This window comes from Dama dama, chromosome 3 (genome assembly GCF_033118175.1).
Source record: "Dama dama isolate Ldn47 chromosome 3, ASM3311817v1, whole genome shotgun sequence".
NCBI classification, from domain to species: domain Eukaryota; kingdom Metazoa; phylum Chordata; class Mammalia; order Artiodactyla; family Cervidae; genus Dama; species Dama dama.
Window position 1 is genome coordinate 60,503,480 of NC_083683.1, and position 24,911 is coordinate 60,528,390.

The 24,911-nt window shown below is 37.7% G+C and overlaps 1 protein-coding gene across 6 annotated transcripts in view; it reads left to right on the forward strand.

Moving 5' to 3' along the window:
* Window positions 1-1,830: 1,830 nt before the first annotated feature.
* Window positions 1,831-24,911, forward strand: part of MDM1 (Mdm1 nuclear protein) — a 28,484-nt gene continuing 5,403 nt past the window's right edge. The window contains exons 1-12 of one of the 6 annotated variants that reach the window (XM_061130562.1): window positions 1,831-2,151; window positions 3,193-3,307; window positions 6,097-6,470; window positions 7,524-7,661; window positions 11,703-11,870; window positions 13,118-13,221; window positions 13,302-13,401; window positions 18,505-18,534; window positions 18,867-19,042; window positions 20,045-20,341; window positions 21,121-21,233; window positions 21,331-21,440. In XM_061130562.1, coding sequence (XP_060986545.1) covers window positions 2,134-2,151; window positions 3,193-3,307; window positions 6,097-6,470; window positions 7,524-7,661; window positions 11,703-11,870; window positions 13,118-13,221; window positions 13,302-13,401; window positions 18,505-18,534; window positions 18,867-19,042; window positions 20,045-20,341; window positions 21,121-21,233; window positions 21,331-21,440 — 1,743 coding nt within the window. In that variant the 5' untranslated portion in view covers window positions 1,831-2,133. Of the gene's footprint in view, window positions 2,152-3,192; window positions 3,308-6,096; window positions 6,471-7,523; window positions 7,662-7,991; window positions 9,338-11,702; window positions 11,871-13,117; window positions 13,222-13,301; window positions 13,402-18,504; window positions 18,535-18,866; window positions 19,043-20,044; window positions 20,342-21,120; window positions 21,234-21,330; window positions 21,441-24,911 lie in introns of those variants that run through there. The other 5 variants (XM_061130539.1, XM_061130528.1, XM_061130556.1 and 2 more) reach the window with 5 other exon arrangements.

Genomic DNA, 24,911 nt, shown 5'->3' on the forward strand with positions numbered 1-24,911 from the left:
AAGCTGGTAAAATACAAAACTGGCTACAAAACTCTCATTTACTAAGGTTGTCCTTTTTTTTATGTCTATATCTTTGGCTCATAAACTGAAGTAGCTGTGCTGTGTGTGCTGTGCTTAGTCGCTTAGCGACTCTTCCCTTCTCCAGGGGATCTTTCTGACCCAGGAATTAAACCAGGGTCTCCTGCATTGCAGGTGGATTCTTTACCAGCTGAACTACCAGGGAAACCTCAAACTGAAGTAGGATTTTCTTAAAAATAACAAAGTAAAACATTCTTCTTCCCTGGGTCCTTAATAACACATCTCAGCAAACTCAGGTTGTGACTAAGTAATTTTTTTTTTTTTTTTTACCATCTGCTGTTTGGTTTTCTTGTCATTTGTTTTCTGCTCAGCAGAGCCAGATTAGTTATCATTGTCCTTGTTTGGCAGATAGGCTACATTCTACATACATACTGATTTCACCTTAGCATTATGTGGTAACAAAGCTTTGTGTACAATCAGAGCTGTATCTTTCCTATCCTGTAAGATCTGGTCGGCCTTCCTGCAGAGGATTTTTGTTTTATGTTTCACTGCATCTTGTTTGTGCCATTCTTAATTTACACAACAGAGATGCTGTCAACGCCAATTAACATTTATCAAGGGCCCCTTGGATGCATGGCTGTACAGGGACTAATTTAATATTCTCTTTGTTTCAGATATCAGGTGGCTCCTTCAAATGAATTTTTAAGTATCTCAGATGATGAAGAAGAACAGAGACATCAATTAGGATTCAGAAGCCAAGCCTCTGCAGAAAATGCTTAAAGGAGGGCATCAAGGATTAATATTAATATTTGAAAGCTTACAAGGGGGTATCCTTTGCTTCAGTTAACATGTGACAAAAGTAAAATGAGACTGCATTTGTTGTTCCTGGAAGAAGCCTGGCAGCATTCCATTCAGACATCTACCCTTTAACTGTTCCATTTTCTTTACTTATTTTAGTTCTTCTAATCTTCAAGGCTGAGTCTGAATCTTTCTACCTGAACTTTTTTCTATCCATCACTTTTAAGGATGTCTCCTTCCTCCAATTCCTATGTTGTTAATACCACTTATTTGGCAATTTAGCACATGATACATTGTACTATTACTGACTAAATATATGTTCACTCTCCCCAAGCATATTAGAGAACTATCTGGACAATTTAGTTCTTTTCCGTTGTCAGGGTCAGCATGGCATTCTCTCAAAGGTAGAATCTCAAGAAACATTTACTGATGATGGTGGCAATAATTCATAAAAAACAAGCTTAATTTCATTTTTTAAAAAGGATGAGAGGAGAAACAAAGCTGAGGCTCTGAGAGTTGAGACTCACAACCATCATTAGTGAACGTGTCCTAATCTAGGAGCTATATGTACATCTTCTAGGGGAAGGGGTTGTGAGAGGCAGCATCACCGGAAGTCAGCAGTTTGCCTTTCAAGATGCAATTTAAAAAACATGGGCTTTGGCCTGCCTAAGCTATATTTATTTTCTGGCCTCTTCCTTTTGATGTGATAGTAAACAGTGTAGCACGGTTGTCCATGGCAGGAATTGATATTCCAAAGAACAGACCTGAATATTTTCACTTCATAAAAAGAAACATTCGGTTCTGTCATACACGTTGGAATTAAAAACACACCGTCCTGTTTATGACGTCAAGAATCGGGGCCCAGCGAGGTCGGTGACTCAACGAATCCCAGCAGCTAGCCCATTGTTGCAGAGCGGCCCACAAACCAGACGCCATCAACATCTCCTCAGGACGAAGCTCCCGCGGGGCCGCGCCCACTCCGGGTCCGGGAGCCTCATTGGCCGGCCTTCCGCCCGCCACTTCGACCAGCCCGCGGGATTTGGCTCGGGAGGCGGGCGTTTTCCTTTCCGACACTAGTTGGTCGAATCTTAATGACGGCATGGGGTTTTCCGAGCCTCAATTGGTTCTTAGGCTTCAGAATGGGCGGGGAAAGGCAGAGCGACAGGGCTCAAGGGGGGAATCGCGGAGTGCGCCGGCGCGTAGTCGAGGACGCTGGGCAGAAGCTTTTGCTAGGGAACCTACTGTTGTCGCCCCGCCCCCTCGGAGCTTTTTGTCCCGTTAACTGTCGGGGTGGCGGGGGCTCCAGCTCAGGCCGACATGCCGGTGCGCTTCAAGGTGAGGACGGGGTCCCCGGGCCCGAAGCCTGATGGGGGGAATTAGGGCGGGGCGGGTGCGGCGTGCCGGAGCCTCACTGGCTTTCTGGGCCGCGCCCCTCGGCCCGGTAGAACCTGTCAGCTCCCGAGCCTGCCTGTCACTATCCCGGAGGATGTTCATCCCTTCTTACCTAGCCCCCTCTCCGCTCACACTCCGTTCTGAGTTGTCGACTGGAAGAGTTAGATGGTTTGAGATGATGGATTTATTTGGGGGGGGGGGCGGTGCTCAGAGGCGTGTACATAGAAGGCAGTTTATAATGGGGACTGTGGCGGCTTCAGATTGGGGCACCTGTGGACCACATCACAGCTTAGCATTTAACACCCCTTCCCTTTAAAACTTGAGAGTGCTTTATGTCTTTTAAAGGCTTAAGAAATGGGACCCTGACAAGATTAAAGACAGGGTATAAGAAACACATTATTCATAATCATGCATTCCTTTAAGGTTTGTTGATAGTTCCAGGTAATTGGTAGCTGTCATGGTCAAGCGCCCTGCAACTTAACAGTTGACCACAGTGCTCCACAAGCCCTGCAGTCTTTTATCTTGAGGGTTTGTACTCAGAATGGGAGGGGAATTGGTCTTTTCTCTGTTGACTTTACAAAACTTCACAAGGAACTAGGCATAATATTGCAATATAATATTGTGTACTCGATGAGAACTTCATTAGTTACGATAATTATAGTGATGAGGACTTAGATTGCCACCCATTTTCAGACAAAAGCTCAAGCTCTTGAATCCAGCATCCAGCAAAAGGGTAGCCGCTCTGAGCCTCAGATTCCTAGTAGCATCTGCCTCAAGTGGTTGTGGGGATTAAGGTTATAACACTGAACTGCTTAGTGCAGGGTTGGGTAAATATTAGGAGCTATTATTAAGGAGCTCTTCTGTGTTTAATTAGTCTTAAGTATTTCCACTCTTTTTAGAGGTTCAGAAATGATTTTTACTGATATATACTTTAAAACAACTTTCATTAATTACATTGTACTTAAATTGTACTTTGCATTACAGGGGTTGAGTGAATACCAGAGAAATTTTCTGTGGAAAAAGTCGTATTTGTCAGAGTCTTGTAATTCCTCAGTGGGGAGAAGACACCCGTGGGCTGGACTTAGATCAGATCAATTAGGTAAGTTGAACAATTAGTTGTCATTATAACTTGAATAAACCTTGGGCAAAATGATTAAAAATCTGTGGTTTCCCAGAGTGTGATAAAGGGAGAGAGAGACAGACTGACTTGATTCAGCTTGTTTCCTTAATCTCTCCCTCACTAGAATATAAGATCTCTGAGAACAGAGCTCTGTCTTCACCACCATGTTCTTGCCCAGTACCTGGCATAGGGCCTTGGCACATTCTAAAGCTTATTAAAACTCTCTCTCTTTTTTTTTTTTTTTTTAATGAATGGATAAACCTCGGGTTGAATCCACATTTGCTGTGTGACCTTGGACAAACTGGGCCTGTTTCACCAAGCGGGACTTGGGAAGCCCCTTGCACAGGATTGTTGGGAGTGATGAATGTGATGTACCTGTTAAGGGCTAGGTGCTTAAACACAGATAGTGTTAGGTGCTCCTCCTGTGACCCCTGTGAGAGTGCATATGTATAGGATATAATTTCCTCCAATCTTAGATGTTCGAAGCCAGGAAAAGACTTGAGAGTGGGGTGCCAAGTCTGGAAACTAGTAAGAAGAGCATATTTCCAAGATTAGGTTTGGAGAACAAAGAGAAGAGTGGACTGGAGTGGGTGGTTCTTTTAATATTCCTCTGAATTGTCAGGCTCCTTTGCCCAGAGCCTGGCTTCAAAGCCCGAGTGTCCCTGCATCTTAGGCAGGGTGGTGCTCATAATCCTCTCCAGATGACCAGAGTTCCACAAATTTGAGGCTCTGTTAGATTAAGTATCCCAACATAAATTTCTCAAATGTAGCTAAGCTTAGCCCATCGAGGGCCTTAGGGATATTATGACACTGGGGAATTGGTTAACCACATAATATTTTAGCTTAGATCAGCTACATTTGAAAGGGTGGTGATGAAAGGAGACTGGGAACAGAGCCACTTTGGAGTATGGCACCTTAATGAGAAAGGAATGGCTAGGGGGAGGGGCAGAGTGGGAACTCCAGTTTGTTCAAAGAGGAGGTGGAAAGCTAGCAGGGAACAGCAGCAGTGTTACCTAAAACTGGCTAGACATTCTCTCTGTCTTTTTCCTCCTAGTGTGTGCTGAGAGACAAGGGTGGACCACTTGAGAAGCTTCCGTTTTCATTTTGCTTTTCTTCCACCAGCCCTGCTCTGTTAAAGAGGGAAGTCTAGGGAGGTGGTCTTCAAGTTTTTTTGGTTTCATACCTGCTAAAAGAATTTAGAAAGTCTATCTCTCTCTCCTCACATTTTAAAGTTGATATTTAATTTTTTAAATAAAAAGTGTAATGACCGGTACAATCAAACAAAGGATATGATTTCTGGCTTATTGTGCATACACAAATATCGTACACGTTTTACATGTATTTTGTTAACTTTGGAGCTGCTAGTTTAACTCAGTTTACGGTAAATGTTCATCATTTAATTGGTAAAGTCAGTCCTCATTGGAAAACTAATCAGATAAAATTAGAATTATTTTCCATGAGAAAAAAGTCTGACTTTATTCTTTGGTTCACATAAATGCATTAATATGCATATATGCATGTCACATAATGACTCTCTTACACGTGAATTTTATTTTAAGATAGGTAGTTGGAAAAGGCATGGAGCTAGATAAAATAAGGTGTTGTTCCTTTGTTATTTCTAATCTCTGCCTTCTTTGCTTTGCTGTCAAATATTCCCCGTCAGGAGTTGTGCTTTCTTGAATTGTTCCTTTGTTTGTCCTCCCCACCTATGACAATTTTTTTTTATTCCATAGGGTGGTCGAGAGGCATGTCTTTCTTTTGTAAAGTGGGTAAAGGGTGATTTGAAAGGAGCGGTGAGAAAGGAAACTACAGATGGCAGATGAAGCCCTTAGGCAGCTCAGTGTCAGGAAGTGGCACATACGGAGTGAGGATCTGGAAAGTGATCCTTTTAAGCTACTGTCTCTGCACCCCTCACCCGGATGTCTTTATATGCCTCCAGCCATAGATGCATCCTGTGTGAAGACTGTGGTCTAGGGGAGACTTGCACCAGTGGAGACGTTGGGTCCGATGGCCAAAACGTCCATAATAGAAGCTAAAGAGCTTTGGTTTTAGCTAATGCCAGATTGTCTGTCCACCTTCCCTTCTCTTCTAGTCTTAATCTTTCTTCTCCATCCCACACAGTCGTCTTTCTATTTAAAGAATGGCTCCAAACTAGGGCAGTGTCTCAGTGGTTGTCATTCTGCAGAGCTCCTCTTACCTGGGTAGAAGGTTAAGTTTTTTGGGCATTTGCTTTCCAGAGAGAAATATAGAGAAATAGTATCTTAGCTCTGGTTCAAAGGGTTCATTCTCCTCAACTTCTCAGGAACTCAAGGCAGATATAGAGCCAAGATCCAGCATAATGACATCTCATCGCTTCTCATCTTGGTCTGCACTGCATAAGAGAAGCTTTGTGAGAAGTTCCAAATTTTGACAGTACCAGGGCCCATTGTTCTGCTAAGTAGCACAGGAAAGTAATTAGAAACGGAGGCAACACATTCTGCCTGGCTTGCCAGGTCCATCACGTTGCAATTCTAGTGACTTGTGTTAGGATAACTTGAACATCATGACCCCAATTTAAAATTATGGTGAAACTTTTACTATTTATTTAAAGCAAAATTAGAGATTTTATGTTGAAAAACTGTACTTTTTTAAAAATCCTGTAACTGGAAGGATATTGTGTATCTCAAGTGAATTTTAAATTCCATTTCTTCTCTCATACATGTGATTCAAAGTTGTCTTTGTGGCTTTATGCTTTGGTTTCTGCTAATTTTGCATATTATATTTTGTAGGAATCACAAGAGAACCAAGTTTTATTTCGAAAAGAAGAGTCCCTCATCATGACCCACAGATTTCAAAATCTCTTGAGTGGAATGGAGCTACTTCAGAGAATGATGTGGTCCTATCACCAGAACCTGAAGCCCCTAGAACACCAGAATCACAGGAGGCAGAACAAACAGAAGATGCTAACCAAGAAAGACTTCTTGCAGTAGAAGCCTGCAGGGGTCCCAAGAGAACCAGATCTCACTCTGCAGATTCCAGAACTGAGGGGGCTTCAGATATTGTAGAAAGTAAGGAGGATGTAAAAACAAACCATGTACCAGCTAATGAAAATGTGGAGCTGAAACATTCTACCAAGCCTCTTTCAGAAAATGTAGATGATAGGGTATGTGTATTCACTGTATTTCTTTTCAGAAGCATAGAATTCTCTATAAATTTTATCATCATTTCAGTAATATTACATTTTGTGCTTGATTTTTTTCTGCTGTTTTCTTGTTCAAAGTCTGTAGAATAGACTATAAGGTGATAGTTGACTTAAGTTGTTATGAATTAGTTCTATTCTTAACAGTTGCCATTTTGTACTGGTTATTTTCAGAGATCCCTTCACTGGGAAGACAGTCTGCCTCTGGATTTCATTTATCATATATCAGCACCTGAGTCCTAAGGGAGAGATCAAGTTGAGACAGAGAAGGGGAGTAGGCTATTACTTCTGGCAGGGATGGTGAGCTGACTTATGCCTAGGCCCTTTCAATTTCTTGTTGTATACCAGAGGAAAAAAAACAGAGGTTCAGTTGGCAAAATGCAAAAGAAAGGAGGGGTCTGGCTGGATCTCAAAAGATCTTGCAGTTCTGCTCTCATGTCACAGCTGGCCTGTGGAAGGCCCCTGCAAGCACATAAGCAGAGGCTACGGGGCCCTGTGCAGACACCTCACTGCCTTCCACAGTTTTCTCCACTCTGCTGCTTCCTCCCCATTTCCTGTCCACCACTGACTGGAACCACGGAGAGGCATTTAGAGCTGTTGGAAAACCAGGGGACACAAGGGAATCAAGGGAGGTAACATGTAAGTCTGATGGGCAGGGGAAAGGTGTCCCAAAAGCAAGGTGTGGATGAGGTGATGTGCTGTTGTTTCTTACTAGTAGATCCATTTATGAATAATTGGTAGGAAGGAACTGAGAAATGTTACCTTTTGCTGGGATGCACAATAATTCCTTGACAGTATTAAGAAAGGAATTTTAAAGAGTCACAATTTAAAAGGAACATTATCGATTGGAAGTTTGCTCTATAACAATGTGGATATGGTTAACAATACTATACTATACACTTAAATTTGTTAGGAGTGTAGATTTTTATATTGTATGTTTTTTTTAAATCACAGTTTAAAAGTTTGAATAGAAATTTTTAATAACTTTGAATGTTTTGTTTTTTTTTTCTTCCCCAGCAGTTGGATAGACTTCTGCGGAAGAAAGCTGGATTGACGGTTGTTCCTTCACATAATGTCTTGAGGAATTCTGAATATCAAAGGCAGTTTGTTTGGAAGACCCCTAAACAACCTACTCCAGCTTTTGCAACCAATCAGGTAGTTTAATGGATGCAATGCATTTTTGAGTGCCATTATCTAATCTAGTGTTGCAGTTTACATAGAAAGAAATTAGCTAGTAGATCTGGAGGTAGGTTCTAGAAAAGTGAAAATGAGAGTTTTGCTAAAATCATCCTATTACTTCTGATTTATAGCAGTAATATTATACTGTCCTAGGCTACTGATGATCATTGTTGCCAGATCCATCACATATACTAAATATGAGACAGGGTAATGAAAACTTGAGGACTGGTAAGTTTTTGCATGCTGTGAATTTTTTTTACTTATAAAAAATTATTAAATTAAATTGGTTTTATACTGAAATGTTGTGTTTCATTGACTAATATATTGCACATTTTCTGTCTAAGAAAGGCATAACTGCTTTGGGTATTTACTTTAATAAGTAAAAAATAGGTTGAGGTGATGCAAGATGTATAATTTTGTCTTTATATCAAATGAGCAGTGATAGGAATTGTCAATTTATGTTTATAAAATTAAAAAGCTAAAATGGTAACTAGAAGTGATGCTAAGTTTCATTGTATTCTCACATAGTTTTAGTATTGGGCTACCATTACTAAAATATACTTTTTTTTTTACTACTATAATTCTCTAGAAAGTTCTTAGCTCTTAACTCTCAACTCTCATTTATGTTCTTAACCATATTCCTAGGTTTAAGTAGGAAATACTTCCATTTAGAATATCCCCAAAGGTTCATGGCAGCTTAGTCTTTTCTTTCTCACTCACCTGTGTATTTTATACATCCCCAAGGACTGAGAGGATAATTAGATTCAGAAAGACAATAACATGTCATCTTACACTAAGATAATATTTCCACTGTTACAAATTGTAGCAGATTTAGGCTTACTTGTTATTCAGTTTTTAAAAACCTGAAATATGTGTAACATTTTAGGAACACAGAAAATAACCTAAAGCAATAGATTCCCTTTATAAACCTAGTGAATAGAATCAATACTTCTTTTGCTGGCTCACAAGTGTTCTTAGATGGAAAATGTACCTACAAAATATGGCCTGAAAATTATGATTGTTTAGTTTTTATGGAATATAAGCTAGAGGTAATTCAAATCAAAGCCCTATTGACAACTTGTACATATTTCAGTGAAAAGCATTGTGTAGAAATGTTCTTTTTATAGTATCAGAAGTATAAGTCACTAGCAAATGCCTTTACTACTAGCTTTATTGCTTTCATTAGTGAAGATTTCAGAGAACTTTTTGTAAAGAAATACTCTACTAGTTAAAGTGTATCAGCAGTTTCAGGTCTGTGGATTGGAGAGTTGTGTGGCAGAAATTTTTTCTATGCTTGTTGACGGGGAAACTCCTAAAGGAGCTATTTGGTTCTATTTTATCAGACACTTGTTTTCCAAAAGGATGTCTTATATATAAAGGAGTAAGAACAATTTATGGCAGAAAAGTTCTTGAGATTATACTATACTTAAAAAGATATACTGTTTGGTTGTGAAGTGTAGGTGTATTATTCAGCATTATGAAACAGTTATACACCTTATTTGAACTCCGTATCTTTTCCATTACTTTCTTTGTAATCAGTGGCAATATACCATAAAATGGAAACCATATCATGGAATAATAAGGATAAAAGGAAACATTTATAAATAGAAACATGATAATTACCTGATTTTTTTCCTTGACTCAGGCTAAAAGTAAGTAAGCAAAGGAAAAAAAAAATGAACAAATGCATGTCAGATATTGAAAATGTTAAGAATGTTTTATTGTTGCAGGAAGAAAAAAGTTGATGTCAAGGAAAAAACCTGTAGAGCTGACAAAGTTGCCTTGTAAAGCTAATGTGTATTTTCGTGTGATTAAAATCTGCCTATTTTACTTATCCTGTTGCCAAACTAATGGAGTGGTAGGGAACTTTGGGGAGAAAATATAATGATTCATTATTTCTTTTGACTTAAGTATTATTTTGATTTAATAACTATTACTCAGAACATAGTAATGAGCATCAAAAGTTGACCTTTGGATTTTCCTTCCAGTTTTATTGAGGTATAATTGACAAAAATTATGTAATTTTGATGTACAACATAAAATTTTGATATATGCATTCATTCTGAAATGATTACTACAGTCAAGCAAATTAGCACATATGTTGCCTCACATAGTTACCATTTTTGTGTGTGTGTGAATGTACAACACTTAAAAATACTTGAGATCTACCCTCTTAGCAAATTTTAAGTATACAGTACAGTATTACTGAGTTCTTCCCTGGTGGCCAGATGGTTGAGTCTGCCTTCAATGCAGGAGACCTAGATTTGATCCCTGGGTTGGGAAGATCCACTGGAGAAGGGAATGGCTACCCACTCCAGTACTCTTGCCTGGAGAATTCCATGGACAGAGGAGTCTGGTGGGCTACAGTCTATGGGATCGCAAAGAGTTGGACACAACTGAGCAACTAACACTTTCACTTTTTTCACAGCGTTTTAACTGTAGTCATGCTGTACTTTAGCTCTCCATAACTTATTTATCCTGCATAGATGAAACTTTGTACTCTTTGACCAACATATATCCATTTACCCCATCTCCTAGTCCCTGGCAACCACTATTCTATGAATTCTTTTAGATTCCACATATAAGTGGGATCACACCATGTAGTATTTTTGTCTTTCTGTGCCTGGCTTATTTCACTTAACATTAGGTTCTCCCTGTTCATCCATGTTGTAGCAAATGAAAGGATTTGCTTTTTAAATGCCAAATAATATTCCATTTTCTTTATCCATTCATCTGTCCATGGACACTTAGATTGATTCCATATCTTGGCTATTGTGAATACTATAATGAGCATGGCATTGTAGATTATCTAGAGATACTGATTTCATTTCCCTTGGATATATACCTGGAATAGGGTTGCTGGATCATATGATAATTCTGTTTTATATTTTTTGAGGACCCTTCATTACTGCTTTCCATATGAATTTACATTCCCACAAATAGTGTACAGAGGTTCCCTTTTCTCTACATCCTCACCAACATTTGTTATCTTTTATATTTTGTTAATGCCCATTCTAACGTAGGTGAAGTAAAGTCTCATTGATGTTGATTTACTCCTTGATGATTAGTGGTGTGTTCACGTACCTGTTGACTGTTTATGTTTTCTTTGGAAAAAAGTTCTTTTGCCTATTTTTAATCAGCTTTTTTTTTCTGTTCAGTTTTATGAGTTCTTTATTATTTTAAATATTAACTCTTTATCACATATGATTTGCAAAATTTCCCATTCCATAGGTTATGTTTCAATTTTGTTGATGGTTTCTCTTCTTGTATGAAATGTTTTGGTTTGATGTAGTCCCACTTGTTTATGATTGCTTTTGTTGCCTTTGTTTTTGGTGTGTCAAATCCAAAAAAGACCCATGTCAAGGAGCTTAGCCTATGTTTTCTTTTAGGAGTTTTATGGTTTCAGGGCTTACATTCAAATCTGTAATCCATTTTGATTTAATTTGTATATGTGGCATAAGATAGTAGTCTAGATTCATTCTTTTGCATGTGGCTATCCAGTTTTGTTAGCAGCATTTATTGAAGAAACCCTTTCCCCATTTTACATTCTTGATTTCTTTGTCATAAATTAATTGACTGTATATGTGTGGGCTTGTTTCTGGACTCATTCTGTTCCACTGACCTGTGAGTCTGTTTTTATGCCTCTTTGCCCATTTTTTAATCAGGTTGTTTTTTGCTATTTAGTTGAGTTCCTTGAGTTCTTTAAATATTTTAGAAATTGATCCCTTACCAGATGTATGCAGGTATTTTCTTGTACTCAATAGTTTGCTTTTTCGCTATGTTGATTGTTTTCTGTACAGAAGTTTTTTTTTAATTTGACACAGTCCCATTTGCCTATTTTTGCTTTTGTTGCAATGGCTATTAATTAGCCATGTGAAATGAAATTATAGTCTCATAATTTTCCCTTTTTTGTATCCTGATGATTCAACTTTATATGTGAAATGCTTTAAGCAATTGAAGTTCTAAGTTCTATATATTTAACAAAAAAAACTAAACTAAAGTAATTTTTGTTTTAAGGTTTTCCACAATAAAAGCAAATTTGTTCCACAATTCAAAGGTAACTCAGTCATCCATGAAACTGAATACAAAAGAAATTTTAAGGGCTTATCCCCAGTGAAAGAACCAAAATTAAGAAGTCATTTGAAGGAAAACGGAAATTTTGAAACAATATCTACTGAAAAGAAGGTATTTGTCAATTCTTTAAACAAAAGAAAATTCTCATGATTTGAAACTCTACACATCTTCTTTTACTTACCACCATTTGCAACTTTATAAGTTTCCTTTTACTTATCACCACTTGAGATTTTTGTTTTTAGCTAGTTCATTAATTTGTTTGTTCACTAAATGTCAAATGTTCATTGAACCCTTGGTAGAAGCCAGGCACTGGTCGGTACTGAGAATACAATGATAACCACATTAAGCCTTAAGCAGCTCTTGGGCCACGAGCTCTTGTTGCATGGGGTAGACAGAGATGTAAATGATTAAGTATAATACAGTGCAACGAATGCTTAATAATATAGCAGGTAAGTCTGCTATGCCTAATATCAAATGATTGGCCTCACAGTGATGTGAACTTCAGGGGTTACAGGGGTCATAGAAACACATACTTTAAATTAAATCCATGGAAATTAAGACAGAAATAGACATACACACGTTATTTATTATAGCCAGTATAATTCACACGACTTACCTCAGTACATACAAACACCTACTTCTGTAAAAAAATTACAGCTGTTTAAGTTGTATCATCAGGTTAAAACTATTGTAAATTATAGGTAAATCAGGCATAGGTCCTATTTTTAAATCTCCTGGAATGTCATACCTATTTTATGGATTCTAAGAGTGAAAACTATATGACTGAAAGTAAAATGATTTTTATATATATAATAAATACACTTATATATGTATTATAAAAATCATACATATATATTATATATGATGTATGTGTATAATAATGTATAATACTTTTTTATTTGGACTTAAAATATTCTTAAAGAGAAAAAGAATTGTTAAGTTATTCAGTAAAGCAATGTGCTAACTTAACTTTATGGGACCTTCCATTTAATTATTGTAACAATTAAGTGTAGATTTAGAATATCAAGGGAAAATGTAAGACCAATGTTCAAAAGGTAGTTGAACATCTAAATAAGTAAACTTGATATAATTAAAACATTTTTCCTAGCCAAGTATGTAAAATTTTTGTTAGAAAATGAAACCATATCCTGAGCTATATACTTCAAGAAACTAACCAGACATACTAGTTTCAAAACTTGCTTGTTGACTTGTGATTTCTGCATTATCTTAGTAGTAGTAAAAGCTTAGCTTTAAAACAATTATAATTCAGTATCCAAGTATACTTTATGACATCTGTATTTTCACTTTAATGTATGACATAAATAGAGCATGAAAAGTTCAAATTATTTTCATTTTAGTGTAATAAAACAGATGATCCTTTAAAATCAGAAGCAGAGATGGAATCAAAAGACTCAAACCAGCCTAAAAAGAAACTTATTCCTTGGAGACATCAAAGACTTGGGTATGTATTTTGTAAAAAAATATCGTAGTATTTAGCTAATCAGCATGGTGAAATATTTACTCTCATTTCATTTCTGTTAGGAAGGTGAATTCTGAATATAGAGCAAAATTTCTGAGCCCAGCCCAGTATTTATATAAAGCTGGGGCTTGGACACGTGTGAAGGAAAACATACCAGATCAGGTGAGTATATAAGCTCAGTAAACCCACATTTTCTTTGATACTACTTCAGTTTAATTTCAGTAGTTTTACCTAGTAGTAGGGACTACAGTTTGAAGATATATGATGTGGTAATAGCACCAGAAGTATCAGTTGGATATTATTTATCAGTGTATTTACTTTTTTTTTTTTTAATACCAACTAGCTCCTTAGAGATTAATTATAAGGTCTTTAAAATTAAAAATGTTTTTAAAATCAACTATTTATATTAATGAAGTCAGTTTATAGGATTGTAGCATTATAGACTTGATTATTTTATAACCTGTAGACCTCCACTCTCAAGTGAAAGAAAGTGAAAGTGAAGTCGCTCAGTCACGTCTGACTCTTTATGACCATGGACTGTAGCCTATCAGGCTCCTCCGTCCATGGAATTTTCTAGGCTAGAGTACTGGAGTGGGTTGCTGTTTCCTTCTCCAGAGGATCTTCCTGACCCAGGGATTGAACCCAGGTTTCCCAAATTGCAGACAGACGCTTTACCATCTGAGCTAGCAGGGAAGCCCTCTGTTAAGTGAAGACTGATTAATTTTTCAAGATTAGTTTGTCTGACTGCACCCACTGTTAGCTCCTTATTTTGGAAGATTATCTCTTGGCCTGAGACTTTTTAAAATTAAGATGAGTTGGTAGTTAGGGTTTCAGTCAGTTCAGTAGCTCAGTAGCATCCGACTCTTTGCAACCCCATGTACTGCAGCACGCCAGCTTCCCTGTCCATCACCAACTCCCAGTGCTTACTCAAACTCATGTCCATCAAGTCGGTGATGTCATCCAACCATCTCATCCTCAGTCGTTCGCTTCACCTCCCACCTTCAACCTTTCCCAGCATCAGGGTCTTTTCCAATAAGTCAGTTCTTTGCATCAGGTGGCCAAAGTATTGCAGTTTCAGCTTCACATTCTGTCCTTCCAGTGAATATTCAGGACTGATTTCCTTAGGATTGACTGGTTGGATTTCCTTGCAGTCCAAGGGACACTCAAGAGTCTTCTCCAACACCACAGTTCAAAAGCATCAATTCAGAAGCGCTCAGATTTCTTTATGGTCCAACTCTCACATCCATACATGACTACTGGAAAAACCATAGCTTTGACTACATGGACCTTTGTTGGCAAAGTAATGTCTCTGCTTATTAATATGCTGTCTAGGTTGGCCATAACTTTTCTTCCAAGGAGCAAGCACCTTTTAATTTCATGGCTGCAGTCATCTTCTGCAATGAGTTTGGAGCCTGTCACTGTTTCCACTGTTTTCCCATCTATTTGCCATGACGTGATGGGACCAGATGCCATGATCTTTGTTTTCTGAATGTTGAGGTTTAAGCCAACTTTTTCACTCTCCTCTTTCACTTTCACCAAGAGGCTCTGTAGTTCTTCGTTTTCTGCTGTTAGGGTGGTGTCACCTGCATATCAGAGGTTATTTCTCCTGGCAGTCTTGATTCCAGTTGTGCTTCATCCGGTGCAGCATTTCTCATGATGTACTCTGTATATAAGTTAATAAGCAGGATGACAATATACAGCCTTGACGTACTCCTTTCCCGATTTGGAACCAGTCTGTTGTTCCATGTCCAGTTCTAACTGTTGCTTCTTGACCTGCATACAGATTTCTCAGGAGGCAGGTAAGGTGGTCTGGTATTCCCATCTCTTTAAGAATTTGCCACAGTTTGTTGTGATCCACACAGTCAAAGACTTTAGCATAGTTAAGGTTTAGATCTAAACATTTAATGGACTCCAAGGATTGTTACATCTGAAGTCATGATAAGGTAACAATCCTTATTCTTGCCCTCATGGAAGAGGGCATTTTTATTTTTGTTGTTAATTTAAGATCTTTCTTTAAGATTTCTCTCTTTAAGATTCCCATGGTAACGTGACTTTTCTGGGGTGTTTGTTTTATTAATTACTACTGGTGGTTGAAAGTGTTTAAATTAGTGGAATAGTTTGCCTTAACTTCATGGTCAAAATCATTCAAAAAGAAAATTGGAGTTAGAATAGAATAAGAATTTTTAGTTATGAGATTAGTGATCACTGATGCTGATAACAGTTTTAGTTAACCAGATCATAGACATTTAATATTTTACTTAAATCTTATATACATTTTTTTCCCTGGAAGATACTTTATGTGGTTGCTTTTGATGTACCAATAATTAAGGAATACCCACATTATCCTACTCCTAACATTTCATGGAATATTATTCACACTCTTCAAATGCACTTGGACATTGGTGACTTTATTATTTGAGTATTAACTCACTTGAAGTCATGTTATAGTTTTCTAGTCCATGTGTCATCTTCATTTCCCTCTTTCTTTGAGATATTGTACTTTTTGAATCTATAAATAATCTAGTCACTAGGTATTTTAAACCAAGTCCCAAGTTCATATTCACATAACGTTAGGGTAGTTGATTTTTTTGGTCCAGTAGTTGTTTGTTATCTCCAAACTATAACCAGTGGCACTGTTCCTCTTTAAAATGCTCACTTCAAGGGTTGTTTTTTAATAATAACCAGCAATTGCAATTGTTAAGTTCTATCCTCAGATTAACTACTGGATCTGTATTAAATGCCTTTTTCCCTTGATTTTTAGGTAGTCTTCTTATCACCCCAACCACACTGGTTGAGATCATTTTTTTCTAATGTACTTCCAGAAATTGAACTTTGTTTCAAGATGAAGTGCCACTTTTGAGAGATGTTCTATAATTTGACAGATTTTTAAGGACTTTTAGGTATAAGATGACTCTTCATTTTCAGGGGGTGAATTTTGGGAAAAAGAAAATTTTATTCCCCAATTTTCTGAGTTTGAATCATTTAAATTTTAAACAAATTTAATTGTGTTCTTAATTTAGAAAGAGAAATTCAGAAAGGAAGACATTTTATTTATAGCATTTATGTCATGTAATCTGATTGTATTACTTGACCTGGGAAGGGGTGTGTATATTGCTTTAATTGTTTGGCATGGCTTATTCATATCTTTTTTAGTGACTTTGGTTTTTGGCTGTGGGGATTGTTTTTAACACTGAGTTCAAACCATTGATTTTTTTACGCTTTCTAGCAGAACAAACACCTTACTTTGAAAATATCAGCCTCCTATTTTTTCACGTTAGTTTAGGATTGCAGAAGTTTAAAAGTATGTATTTGCAAAATATCGCAACATTAGCATGAAGATTATTAACAAAGATTGCTGATAAAGTCAGTTTAAAGCATTGAGTTTTAAATGTCAGTAACAGACAAAGCTGAATAAAGTTTTTACAGAATTTCTGTATCTCCACTCCCTTCTTTAAAAAGAATCAGTGTCAAATAAAACTGGGTCACTGTGTACATGGAGGGGATGTTCGTCCATCCTCTCACTGATCAGTCAGTGATGTCCTTCCCCGTGGATAGAACACAGCCTTCTCCGTGGCTCCTTCTTGCTCGACCCTCACTCAGCGCAGGACTGGTAGGACCCCTTTTGAAGCCCTCCTCCAGTTTATATCTCAGTTGTCTATTATGGCATAGATCATACCAGTGTTATGATAGTGATTTATCATATGGGAGGAAGCTGGCCTCCTCGGCCCGATTGTGAGTTCACTCAGTGCAGGCCCTTTCTTGCTTAGCTTTGCGCCAGCCGTTAGTCCACACTCAGGACAGGCTGTGGAATCAGTGTTGAAAGGCTGCATTCTCCCTTATCTCAAGGGATTTGTAGGTTAGCAGGGGAGAATGACACAAGCAGTAATTCCAGAAAAATGAAGTAAGTGCTAGTGAGGATATGCACGAAGAGCTTTGAGAGCGCAGAGGAGGAAGTGATCCTAAGACGTGAAGATTTTATCATGCAGGTGATGGGGTGACCATAATACATTTGAAGCATGCAAGGACTTACTAGGAATAAAATCTGAATTCTATCAAGGCACTTTATTACAAGGTTCCTGTGCATTCAGAATACCCTGATTATGAGTTCAGACTCAATCCGTGTGTCTCAATTCTACCTGTTAAATGAAAAAAAACGTTAACTAGCAATTTTCTGCAAGTTAAAAAAAAAGGTAAATGAATATGGCTCAATTTTTTGACAATGAAGAAAACAATATTTTGAATTATCTTTTGGGAATGTTTCAGGTTTGGTTCATTAGAGCAATAGAATTCTATTGGGATTTTGTGGGGTTTTTTTTGCCCTGGCAGGTGCTGTCCTTTGCTTTGGCTGATTCATTAGATGTAGCACTTGCTTCCCTCTGCATCAGTAGTATCCTTAAGGAGCTGAGGATATGTTTTCTCCAGCTGCTTTCACAGTGCTAATTTCATTATATGCTTTTTTGTTTTCAAGTGAGAGAAGAGAAGCTTTAGCAGACAGTATTCAGATAGCCTTTTCAGGCTAATACTCTGTCTTTATGATAGGAAAAAATTACAGTTTTTTTTTTTTGAGAGTAAAACATTATTGAAAACAATTTTAAGCTGCAACTTAGTTTTTTTACATTGTGGAATTGTATTTAAGAAAGCCAGAAGGTGGCAGTATAATGTATAAAATGAAAGAATCTCAGTGAGTATAACAGACTCCTTTTCATGTGAAAATATATTTTTTGCGTATGAAGGAATTAATATGTGAGTCACCTTATATATATAGTTCATCAGAATATTTTTTGGGGGTATTCTGTTACTTTGTTGAATTTATTACATCTATTATTGTGATAGTCTTTTAAATTATGTATTTAATACTGGTTTGGCTGATTACAGGGGAATGTTGAGGGATTTGGAGGGGGAAGTCATGAGACTGTCTCAGTGGCGTTTCTGTGGTAGTAGCAACTGTACATAAGCCAGGAAGTACAGACTGAGGCTAGGGCTTTCTGGCATGTCAGCACTCTTCCAGAGGTGGGGAACAGTCATTAGGTTACCTCGTGGTGGACAGCATTCCACTCGTGCAAGAATGTCGTTGGTTTTCAAGGCAATGTTAAAGTATCTTGGTTACCAAATTAAATGTTGTTAAAAGTACTATAAAAAATATTGATTGACAAGTTTTTGGTATATATTTAGAAGGAAGAATAATAAGATATTTCACTGGTTCCCATTAATATTCAGTTATGGCATTAACCTGTCATTAAGTATGTTTCTGTGTTCCTCCTCTAGGCTTCTGTAAATGCCATGTGGTATGCGGAGGTTGGTCTCTTTCATGTTTTTAAAAATTGTAATAATTCATAGAGTACTTGTGTAATTTCAGTTGAAGAAAGAAGTAGGTGTCAGTGTTTTTCTTAGCTGCTGCAAATTTCTCCCTGCCTGCTGGCCTGAAATAAAATAATTGCATTGTGCTTAAGCTTGACTCTTAATTTCTGCTTAAAAATGCACATAGTCTTATGAATGTATGTGGCTATTTTTGCCTTTCTTTCTCCTTGGTCTCTGGCTGTATTTGTGCAGTGTCTTGGATATTCTACCTGGTGGTATTTGCAAGGAGCATTCAAAATAATACATGGTATCTCAACTCTCCTGCATAGGTTAAAGAACTCCGAGAGAAGGCTGAGTTTTATAGAAAACGAGTTCAGGGAACCCATTTTTCTCGGGACCATCTAAATCAGATTCTGTCTGAAAGCAACCGCTGTTGGGATGTCTCCTCAACTACGAGCTCAGAAGGAACCATTAGCAGCAATATCAGAGCGCTAGATCTTGCTGGGTGAGATGTTCTTAGTGGATGGTGAAAAAGTATGTTATAGAGTGATGTGGATCATAGAATTATGTAGGAAAATGATACGAAGACTCAAAATTTGGATAGTCAAATGGAAATGTATCAGCCACTTACTACTTTTAGTTTATTTTTTGTGAAAAGTAAAACTATACATACTTGCTTGACACACTTGTGTAGAAATAATGCATAATTTAAATCTGGAAGTTTGGATTTTATCATATTCCTTGTTAGCAATTAAGAGTAAAATGGGGATGACTAGCAGTAGACATAAAACTTTATAAAGTAAAACAAAAAGACAACAATAATAAAAACTTAGAGAATATTAGCTATTAGTACATATCCATTATCATTCAATATTGAACTTTGGCCCTGATTCTATGGAACAATTCTATTTTAGGTTTTACAGTGAACACAAACTATTAAGAGCAATAGCACATTGATTTGTATCAAATAAAATAGATTTGTTTTCATAGAGTATTAGTATGGTCATACATACCAAATTGAACTGTAAATTCTAACTATGTGACATCTGATTTTAAAAGTCCACAAAATTTGTTCTTTAACAGTGACTCAAAAAGATTTAATCTAAAATACAAAATTTGAATTAGCTTATTTGATCTATACGTACACACAAGTTTGTGCGCAAACCCTAATTGAGTAACAGAACAAGTTAAACCATTTAGGGTGTCCTATTTATGTATGCAATTATCAGTTGAGAAATACATAGGAGTTTTGTCAGCAGTAGTACAGGCATATATGTGTGATGGTAGGAGTAAAAGGACATAAGTTTATTTTGGAATATTTTGATAGATTATAACTTTTAAGTTCTATAAAATGAACTCTTAGTTTGATTTTTTTTTCAATATCTGGGCAAAGCAATATCAGTGGGAAACATAGTTGTGAACCATGGAAGGGAATGACGGACTTAATAAGTATCAATTAGAAACCTCAAACTACTAAATTTAAAATAAAACTTATTTTGTTATACAGAGATCCTACAAGCCATAAGGCTTTGCAGAAATGTCCTTCTACACAGCTAGAAGAAAAAAGACCTATCTTGGAAGAACAGCCCCAGAAAACTACCACAGAGAAATTGGGTGTGTCAGATGCTCCCATACCTGTTAGAAGGCGTCTGGCTTGGGATGCTGAGGACACCACTGAAGACATACAGAAACAACCGAGAGAGGAGGAGGAGGAGGAAGAGGAAAGGGACAAGCAGGTTAATGTGGAAGAGCTGGAGAAGTTGGAAGTACAGGAAGAATCTAAAGCAGACAAGATAAAAGAAGAGTAAGTGTTTTAAATTAATCAGTATGTAGACGCATTATTGTTCACAGATAATAAGTATTTCATTTTGTCACTGATAGTGGTTTACATTTTTGGTTTCATGACTAATAAAAAGCAGATTTTACTTTAATGTCATGAAATAGGCACTTCTATATGGTTTATATAATTTGATTCACTCAGGGATTTGAGTCACCACTAATTGGGAATTGAACACTTGAACACTGAATTACTTGGGGAGGAAGTAGTTAGTGTTCTTTTTATTTATATTCTGCTAATTATGATTTTCAAGATATGATTAGCCAGATATCTCTGAAAGAATGACTTCCTTTATGACTTGAGGAAAAATAACTAATATTCTTTACTATCAGATGGTTATACCAAAAAAGAAATGTTTTATAATGTTAAAATAAGCGATTTCTGCAAATAACTAATTTCTGTTGATTTATATGCATATTGTTTTGGGGAGTGGTTCTCTACCATTGGTTATAGTGTTTTTTGTCCATAGTCCAACCCCCTTATTATTCATTCACGAGTTTTGCAGCTAATGGAACCTAGGCTCTGATTCAGGGGAAGAATTCTCCAGTGTGTTGCTGACTTGCAGTGATCTCCCCTCTTTTCCAGTAGTCCGCTTCTCTTAACTGCATGTGGATTTGTTTCTTATTTTTTCAGAAGCAAAATGGCCTTCTCTTACAGGTCTATGCTTTAATTGCATAATGATGGCAAAGTATTTTTTTTTATCATATTTTCTAGAGGACATGCTTCATAATTGTCTTAATTTGCAGGTCAGAGTCATCTTCTATGTCTTCAGGGAAAGGAGGCAGGCTTCCTACTCCAAAGCTGAGAGAACTGGGTGGAATCCAGAGGACTCATCATGATCTTACCACTCCAGCTGTTGGTAATAGGCGGATACCGTACAGTTCTTATTTCACCTGCTTCCTCTACCTGATAATTTAGTTTAAATTGAAACAGTGGCATCTTCTATATTTTTCCAGGTGGTGCAGTTTTAGTGTCTCCATCTAAAGTGAAGCCTCCAGTCATAGAACAGAGGAAAAGAATATCCTCTCAGGATGGCTTAGAAACTTTGAAGAATGACTTTAGGAAGGTAAATATTTACACTTTGGAGAAAAACATCTCTTCAGGAAGTGATTTAGTCACATGCAATAAATACATGAGCGGTTCAGATTTTAGAAAATTCTGTCTGTCATATATGGAGATGATGTTATTAACCTACTTTCAGAATGCAAAGGCATTGAATTGTTTTTGGGGGTAATGCCATTGTATTTTGACTGCATACTTTCAAATATTGTCAGTAGTGACAACAGAGAGAGAGAGAAGAAAAACAATACTGTTGATTGTGCATCTACTCTGGCCGTTTTGTCCAGGCACTGATTTAACTGGAGATGTAGCAGTGAAAGATGCAGGTAGAAATCCTGGCCCTCACTGAATTCATGTTCTAGAGGAGGAGGGAGACAATAAACAGGATAATTAGGTAAAATACACAGTATTTTAGATAGTGATAAGGGCTAAGGAGAAGAATAAAGCAGGGGAAGTGAGTGGGAATTGGCCAGGGACATTCTCACTGAGAGGGTGGCATTTGAGCAGAATCTGAAGCAGGTAAGGGACTGACCCATATGCATATCTAGGAAGGCATTTTACAAAAAGAGCAGCAGGTGCAAAGTCCTCCAGTTGAGAATGTGCCTGATTCCTTGAGGAACAGGCAGGGAGTCAGCATGGCTGGAGCTGAGAGCTGAGAGCAAGAGAGAGAATAGAATGGGCAGTGAGGTCAGAGGCATAATGAAGGATTAAATTATGTAGGGCCTTAGAGGTCATAGCAAAGACTTTGCATTTTATTCTGAAGGAAATGCAAAGTCTTTGGAGAAGCAGAGGAATGATATGATTTGACTTAGGTTTTTCCAAGGTCACTCTGGCTACTGTATTGGGAATGGACAATAGAGGTGCAAGAGCAAGTAATTGAAACTAGTTAGTCAATTACAGTATCCAGGGAAGAGGTAACAATCATTTGGATCGTAATGGTAGCCATACCAGGAGCTAGATTTGCTTTTTTTCCCCGTTGTTTACCCCTTGGTTACTGGTAGGCAGAAGAGTCATTAAACCTGCTGTACACAATCATTTTCTGCCCTTTGTTTTCTTAAAAAAGCTACTGTCATAGCATTACATCCATGTCATTCAATTATCAATAAATTGATATTGGCAATTCATTTAGCAATTGAATTAGCAATGCATTCAGTTAGCAGTAAATTATCCCTGTCATTCAGTTGCCATTGTTTAATATCATTCTATCTTTTTTACCATAGGAGTTAACAAGAATTACTATCATAATATCTAGAAATATATTTTGCTGGTAACTTTTAATGACATACCTTGAATTGTGGGAGTATTATGGGGCAGCAGCAATTTGGGAAACTTAAGTGGAGGTGATCATAATAGCTAGCATTTACTGAACACTTACTATGTTCTAGGCTCTGTGCTAAGCACTTTACATGTATTAATTTGTTCAGTCTTCATAATGACTCTGTGAGGTAAATATTGTTAATATTCTCATTTAGGTGAAACTGAGGACATGCAGCTGCCAAATAGTGAAGCAGAATTTGTCCCCAGGCAGTCTCTTCTCAGAGCCAACATTTTTAACCCTTAAACAGCACTGTCTCATAAAACTTGAGAGTAAAATTTTCATGGTATTGGTTTGTCAAGTACCATCTGTACATTTTATAAATGATATTAAAAACCCAAATGTTTGTTAGCTCACTTCATTCAGCAGATGTTTCTTATCCATTTACGTACATGCTAGATTCTGTGCTTGTGATAATAAGCGAAAGTAGACATAGTACATTGGGCTTCCCATGTAGCTCAGCTGGTAAAGAATCCACCTGCAATGCAGGAGACCCTGGTTCAATTCCTGGGTTGGGAAGATCCGCTAGAGAAGGGATAGGCTACCCATTCCAGTATTCTTGGGCTTCCCTGGTGGCTCAGCTGGTAAAGAATCTGCCTGCAATGCAGGAGACCTGGGTTCGATCCCTGGGGTGGGAAGATCCCCTGGAGAAGGAAAAGACTACCCACTCCAGTGTTCTGGCCTGGAGAATTTTATGGACTGTATAGTTCATGGGGTTGCAAAGAGTCGACACGACTGAGTGACTTTCTCTTTCAGACATGGTACATGATTTTACTGAACCTACAGTCCTGTGAGAATCATACCCCGCAAAAAGTAAAATTAAAACTAGTAATTGTTTCAGAGAAGTATATACAGCTATTCTGGAAGAAATTGACCCAGTAATGGAGATCAGGAAGCTTCTTGAAAGTCAAGGGTGCTTCTTTGAAGAAGTCATAATTGAGTTGAGATACAGAGAAAGAAGAGCTAACTAGGTAAAAAGAGTGGGGAAAAGGATAGCATATGCTAAGATCTTGTGGAGAGAAAGGACGTAGAGTTTTCAGAAACAAAAGCCAGTCCTGTGTGCGGCAGGAAGCAGATGCAAGATGAGTTTGGAAAAGAGAGCAATACTGAGAATTTCTTTCATCTCAAGTAAAATAGAAAGCCATTGAAATATTTTAAATATGGGAGTGTTGTGATTGATTCATGTTTTGCAAGATCTTTCTGGCTGCCGTGGAAGGCAAGAATAGACTATGGATACCTCTGAAGGCCCATTGCAATAGTCCAGGTAGGAGCTGTGATAGCTTGGACTAAGAAGGTGGGCACCGACATGAGTGAAATTAAAGAATTGTGTGAGGGGAACAACATCAAGGCCTGGTTCTGGGTTGGATAATGTCTCCTATGTTTCTGACTTAATCAGCAGGATTGATGGAGAGCGCCATGCTCTGAGTAAGAGAACTCTGCACCACAGCTATCTTTGGAGGGGAATATCAGGAGTTTCGTTTTCGTTCATTCAGTTCACAATTTACTGTGCTTTTACAATGTGCCAAGCACTGTTAGGGTTTGGGGATTCATTGGTAATCAAGATAAAATCTCTGCCGTCATGAAACTTACATTTTCACTGGCAGAATAGACAAATGATTTTTTAAAAAGAATTTCAGATAACAGTGAGCGCTGTGAATTAAATAAAACTGCAGACAACCTCCAAGGGGTGGGTGAGACAGTTTTTAAGTCATCAGAACAGGCACCTCTGAAGAGGTGACATTTTAACAAGACCTGGCTAATGAGGGAGGTGCCCAGTGCAGAGACATGGGCCAGAGATTGTTTTCCAGAAAGAAAGAACAGCAAGGGCATATGTACAACAGTGATAGTTTCATAGAGTGAAAAGGCCTGTGGAGCCTGGAGGAAGGAGGCAAAGGAGAGGTGGGGAATGAAAGTGGGAAGGGAGGCTGGGTAAGGAGTGGGGATGTTATTCTAATGTCAGTGGGAAGCCCTTGGAGGAGTTCAAGCTATTAAACAAATATAAATCTCTGATACACTTGATAAATAAAATCAGGGGCTCCTCAGTGGAGAGCACATTTTACTGGGGCGAGTAGGAGCAGTGAGGCCAGTAAGGAGGTTTTCGGTTCAAGAACAGGTCATGAAATCAGTTAAATTAAACCTGGGAACCCCATGTACTACAAGTAT